Source organism: Macrobrachium nipponense, chromosome 33 (assembly GCF_015104395.2).
Source record: "Macrobrachium nipponense isolate FS-2020 chromosome 33, ASM1510439v2, whole genome shotgun sequence".
In the NCBI taxonomy this organism is placed as follows: domain Eukaryota; kingdom Metazoa; phylum Arthropoda; class Malacostraca; order Decapoda; family Palaemonidae; genus Macrobrachium; species Macrobrachium nipponense.
In genome coordinates, this window is record NC_087219.1 from 23819677 (window position 1) to 23826210 (window position 6534).

General features: G+C 38.3%; 2 protein-coding genes across 2 annotated transcripts in view; both read right to left on the reverse strand.

Moving 5' to 3' along the window:
* Positions 1 to 462: 462 nt before the first annotated feature.
* LOC135203023 (ribosomal protein S6 kinase alpha-2-like) overlaps positions 463 to 6534 on the reverse strand; it is a gene marked incomplete in the record, with an annotated part of 339551 nt that continues 333479 nt past the window's right edge. The window contains 2 exon segments of the mRNA XM_064232592.1: positions 463 to 1230; positions 3469 to 3629. Of these exon segments, the coding sequence (XP_064088662.1) occupies positions 1125 to 1230; positions 3469 to 3629 (267 nt within the window).
* LOC135202791 (ras-interacting protein RIP3-like) lies at positions 543 to 977 on the reverse strand. Its single transcript, XM_064232251.1, has one exon. The coding sequence runs from the start codon at positions 975 to 977 to the stop codon at positions 543 to 545; it is 435 nt and encodes a 144-aa protein (XP_064088321.1).

Consider the following 6534-nt stretch of genomic DNA (forward strand, 5'->3'; position numbering starts at 1 on the left):
TAAGAAATACCCATTACTCTACAGTTATCATTACTGCGTTCTGATTGGCTCACTGAACATCACATACTTTGATTGCTGGTTTTAGGCAACAGACCTGATGATGATACAATACAGAGAGGAAGGAAGGAAGGAAGGAAGGAAGGAAGGGCTCGCGTCCATTCAGAAGGAATACGATCGAGAGTAAATCGACTACGTTGCATTCACAGAAAGACGATAGTATTCATTCATAAGAGAGACGGTAGTACTCATTCACGTTTCTTTGTTTTGTTTATGCTTCCTGTTACCGAACCTCGACTTAAGAAAGTTCTTTTTTTTATATTTTTTTTAAATTTTCTTGTCCAGTTAACAATAAATAATTGCACTATAATTCAGTTACCATTAGTGAAATTTCCTACAGCTCGGCTGATGAAATTCTTTTTTTCTTTTTTTAAATACTGTAGATATAGATGTTCCTGGAGATACTTTTTCTTTTTGGGGGGTGGGGGGGAGGGGCAAGGATCGTCAGCTCTGGGAGACTTGACCAATGGCTGCTCTGCTGCTCCTTAGCTGGCAGTCGAAGTCACGCGGCGTCGGCGGCGCTGACGGCGATGTGATCTGCGCCGTGGTTTGCTGACTCTTCCGCTCTGCTGTTGCTGTTGCTGTTGCTGCTGCGGCTGCTGCTGTTCCTGAGCAGTCTCCTGCTGCTGTTTCTGCTCCTGCACTTGGTGGCTCGACACGGGAGCAGCAACACCCCCGCCGCCACAGCTCCCGACGTCACTGCTGACGGAGGACGTGCTCGTAATCTGCGGGTTGAACGTCAGGGGGCTGAGTCCCTCGAAGCTGAAGGTGAAGGGGCTGACGACGACGACGTCCTTGGCGGGACTGAGCGCCATGGGCTCCTGAAGGGACTCCTGCAGCGACGCCAGGGTCAGCTGGGAGAGCAGGCTTTGGTTCTGCTCGTCAGACTGGGAGGGAGAGGAGAAGAAGGCTTGGTCCATACCGACGTGGGGAGGAGGAGGAGGAGAAGTGGTGGAGGTGGAGGCGGTTGCAGTCGTATCCTGATGGTGGTGATGAGAAGAACGATGGTGATGATGATGATCTAGAGGGTAGGGCTGCGAGGAGGACGTGTGGCCGGCAGCCGGATGTCAGACCTCCGTGGACGACTTGGGTCTAGATTTCCCACGACGCCGGGCCAGAGCGGAGGACGCCACTGGGCCTAGGTTTGGCGCGCGTGGAGTGTGGTTGATGGCTCTGTGGGGGAGACGGAGAGAGAAAGGACAAGTCATTCATTGTCAAGTTTATTCTTCTTGCTTACACGTATCCCTTATGTACAATATCTTGTTCCCTCTTCTCACCGTGTGGTGGTTACACTTACTTTACACTTACTTTGGAGCTAATAACCGGTCCTTATTTCCAGTAACTTCATACCTATCCTACTTATAGTTTAGCCTTATGCCTAGACTTGACTGGTTATCCATCACAACATGCTCCATACAGTTAAAAGTACAACTTAAACCTATGAGATTATCCTTAGGTCTACACAACATGCTCTACACAAGAGTGACTGGTTAGCCATCATTTCACGCTCCATACAGTTTAAAAGTACAACTTGAGCCTATGGGCTGGTGATGGCTGCTATCCAGTTCAAACAACAGAACATTACTACTACAAACAGTCATTCAGGCCTTATTTGTCAGTCATCTTCCTGATAGCTGCCACTCGAAGTTACTTCAACAGGTTTGCAAAAAAACTTCGACCCAACTGACTAGCAATTCTTGAATTGTGCTCTCATTCCATGATTCTCTGTGAGTGGGTAACACTGTAATTTATGACGATACTTCATCTCACACACACAGGTTTTCCAACTGTATTTCTCTAAAGCAACTGAAGTAGCATCACCTACTGCTGCAAGTAATACGGTCTTATATCTACAGAGATGATGATGTTATGGGCACATGCTTCAAATACTTTGCCCACCAATTTTGGAAAGAATTTTCTCTTTGGGTGTCAGTAGGTTCATGGGTTCTTCCCCTTTTCGATCACTCTCCATAATTTAGTCCAACAGAGAACTCCATCTAATGAATTTAGTACCTACATCTTAACCCTATCAAATTCTGCTCCGTTTACATAGGTCTACCTTCACAGCCAAGCCACGTATCAGATGTTTTCCATTTCCCATATAACTTTTGGAACAGATTTTCTTGCAGCTTGTCTGTTGATGCTTGCAATTTTGGGAGATTCTGTAACTCTATAAAAGTGCCATACAATGCCTTCCTCTTTCCCATTTGGAATATACATCATGAATTATTTGTAGTCGTTTTCACTTGTTCACAAACGGGCATCTCACTGTATGGACTGCTTGCTCTAGTAAATTGAAAGACCTTGTTGACTTGCTCCAAAGGAATGTTTGCAAATTTAGAACGGTAACAGTTATCCAGATAATATTCTGGGAGAGCATCTAATTTAAAAAGAAACAATGCTATGAAAGCAACTTAAATATGGGTGCATATACATTGTCACAAATACCATTCAACACCTAAATCACTTGACCTTGGGAATAACGAATATTAAAAGGAGAATTATAACAGATAAGGGTTTCTGTGCTATTTGATATAGGCACAGTGATTAAAAGACAACTGACCTATCAATATTCTCCTCTCTCTCTCTCTCTCTCTCTCTCTCTCTCTCTCTCTCTCTCTCTCTCTCTCTCTCTCTCTCCTGAATGGGTAAGCTTACTGCCAATTACTGCACCTGCATCAAAGGACACAGGTTCGAATGCTGGCCGGAAAAAAAAAAACGCTTGACAATTATATCATCTCATGGTGCACGTTGCTCCTAAGTAAAGTGATTTCGATCTACATTAACATTTGTGCGGATAACAGTAACATGTTATAAAACTAACGCGCGCGCGCGCACACACAACACACACACACACACACACACACACACACATATATATATATAAATATATATATAATATATATATTATATATATATATATATATATACATTTTTTTTTTTTTTTTTTTTTTCAAATGACAACGGTTAGCCCCCTAAAGGCTATGTATACATAGGTATTTGCTGTTTCCTCTGAAGTTCTGTAGAGAGCTATGATTACATAGCTGAGATATACTATATATGCATATATAATATATATATTATATGTATATATACATATATATTATATGACATGATATAGGGGCTAGGCCTTTCGACTTTACTGTCCGTTGCTTAGCACTACTGTAATGTTTTCTCTTTCCTTCGTGGCATTTGTCTATATATATATATATATATATATATATATATATATATATATATATATATATTAGATATATAATATATATATATATATATAGCCTTTAGGGGCCAACCACTATGTCAAAAAATGATAAAAACTGTCTGTAAACAACAAAGCCCTCTACTCAGTCAAGACGAAACATCTGTACATCATCATCTCTTTGGGAACTGACAATGGGCAACAGCACATACCTGTAAGTTGCAGAAATGGCTCCCTTGACCAGCGAGGCATCCTGTAGGAGGAGACGCAGATTCGGAAGAGCCTCTCTGTGTATGAGCCAAGGATGGGATGCCACTTGCCCTGCGGTCAGCCTCTGGCCCGGGTCAACGTGGAGCATCCTAGTCACCAAATCCTGCGGGGAGGAAACGAAAGCCTGGTTGTTTTTATAACATCTTATGCTGAACCTAGTATATATCCTTGTCTGGCCTGATCGGACATATTTGAAAGTGATTTCTTGGGGTCAATATCGTTACTATTATTATCATTCAAAAGATGAACCTTATGCATATGAAACAAGCCCAGAGAGGCCATTGACTTGAAGTTCAATTGGGTCATTATTATTATTATTATCATTATTATTATTCGGATGAAACCTATTTATACGGGACAAGCCCACCAAAGGGGCCACTGCCTTGAAATTCATTTGGGCCATCATTATTATTATTATTATTATTATTGATTATTATTATTATTATTATTATTATTATTATTCAGATGAAACCTATTCATATGGGACAAGCCCACCAAAGGCACCCTTGACTTTAAATTCAACGGGGTCATTGTTATTATTATTATTATTATTATTATTATTATTATTATTATTATTATTATTATTATTATTTATTATTGCATGTTTTATTGAAAATAATGGCTATTTCAGTCGCATTTATTTTGTATAGAAGTTTCTCTATTCTTCTTTTGCATTATGTTCAATGAAACCTGTATTAATGAAGGTCTTCTTCCAGCATATTTTATTTATTATTATTATTATTAGTTATTAATTAAATTATTATTATTATTATTCAAATTAGTTATTCCAACCAGCAAAAAACTTCTTTCAGTTTTTTTTCTTCTGAAAGACGGGAAAAAAAAAAAAAACAGATGGAACCTATTTATATGGAATAAGGGCCACCAAAGGGGGCCACTCCCCATGAAAAATTCCCAAGCTTTCCCAAAATATCTTATGGTGTTCATCAGGAAGTAGTAGGAGGAGGTAAAGGGAAATATGTACACACAAGATGAGAGGGACTGTGATGTTTCACAGAGGAATGGAACATGGGCCCCTCTTGTTGACGAGGTGAAGGAGCAGATGAAATACACAGCAATCAAACCAATGGCTACTGCTGGGAGCAATTCAATGATGCCTTTACGTTAACAAAGATGACATTAACGATATTTCCAATAACCTTCTCTTACTGCTATCTAATGATCACCATATCCTCTGGAACTTTGAATTCAAGTCAGTAGCCCCTGGGGCCTTGTTCCATAAGAATAGGTTTATCCTCTGAATAATAATAATAATAATAATAATAATAATAATAATAATAATAATAATAATAATAATAATAATAATAATAATAATAATAATATTTACATTTGAGCATATAATTTCACGGTTTACGATCTGTGAGTAACATTAATTTCATTTAATTTTCTGAAATAATCAAGTTTTATTATTATTAATATTATTATTATTATTATTATTATTATTATTATTGTACTTGCTTCGGCAATTTTAGATATGTACGTGGCCGAAGTTACAGTACAATAATAATAATAATAATAATAATAATAATAATAATAATAATAATAATAATAATAATAATAATAAACTTGATTATTTCAGAAAATTAAATGAAATTAATGTTACTCACAGATCGTAAACCGTGAAATTATCTGCTCTGCTCAAATGTAAATCTTAAAAAACATAATATCCCCAAATACCAATAATAAAGACATTGAGCAAAAGCAACAGATTAAACACCTTTTATTAGAATACTCAAATTCAACCCAACCTTGATGAAAAGTATGAGACAAAACAATAGACATATATTTGTCTTAACAAAAAAACATCATATAATCTACTGAAGGTATCAGAATAAAATGTTTTACCAAACGACTATGGTGGATTACTCTGAGTTTCAGGATCGAATTACCCTTCAGAATGTTTTTTTTTCTTAAGATAAATCCCATTTGCAAAATAAACTTAAATAAGAGCACTATCATAACTGATAAACATCAAGACAAAATTCTCTATCCGTAATAAAAGCAACATCGCAAACTAACAAAAGTCCAGTACAACAAAATAAAAATAATAATAATATACTCATTCACTGTAAGTATGTATTACAATAAATTTCTTTAACGGCACTATAACGTTATAACGAATTCCTTCAAGAAAATCACTCCCATAAACCGCCACTAACAAGAGCACTATACCGAAAAATTCCCTCACAATAGTATCCAAATAACAATAGCATTATAACAAAATTCCCTTTACAATAGTATCATAACAGCAAATGGTAAAAAAAAATTCCCTCACAATAGTATCATAATAGCATTGTAACAAAATTCCCCTCGCAGCAGTATTATAATAACAATAGCATTATCAAAGATTCCCACACAACAGCATTATACCAAAATTCCCCTCACAGTAGTACTATAATAACAATAGCATTATAAAAAAAAACTCCCTCACAATAGTATTATAATAACAGCATTGCAATAAGCACTGGGGATATGTACGCTACAGAGAGAGAGAGAGAGAGAGAGAGACCCCTCACGCTAACAACCCCCCCCCTATTTCCCACCCACCACGGTTCTTAGTCCAGTCAACCTTCATCAATTTTTCACGTCAAAATCAGCTGGTCCCTTTCAAAGGTCAAAGAAACAGCCTTGCCTGTTGCTCCTTGCCTTATGTTGGAGGGAGGGGGAGTAGAGGAAGAGGAAGAGGAAGAGGAAGATGAGGAAAGGAAAGGGAGGGGCGGGCGGGGGGGGGGTGTAGGGGGTTACATAGCCACCCACGCAAAAACCACCGTTTTTATGACTTCTTTTCTTCTTCCTAATATCCATCATCATTATTTTTTTTTTTCTTGGGGAGGGGGGAAAAGGAGGTGGAGGGGAGGGGAACAGGGAATGGGGTGGTGTCATTGCTCGACTCGTCGATTGAAGAGTTGGTGTAATTTGTCATAGGAGTTGGGGGTGGGGTGGGTGGCTCTCTTGGGGAAGGGGTGAGGGAAGAGAGGGAGCTTGATAAG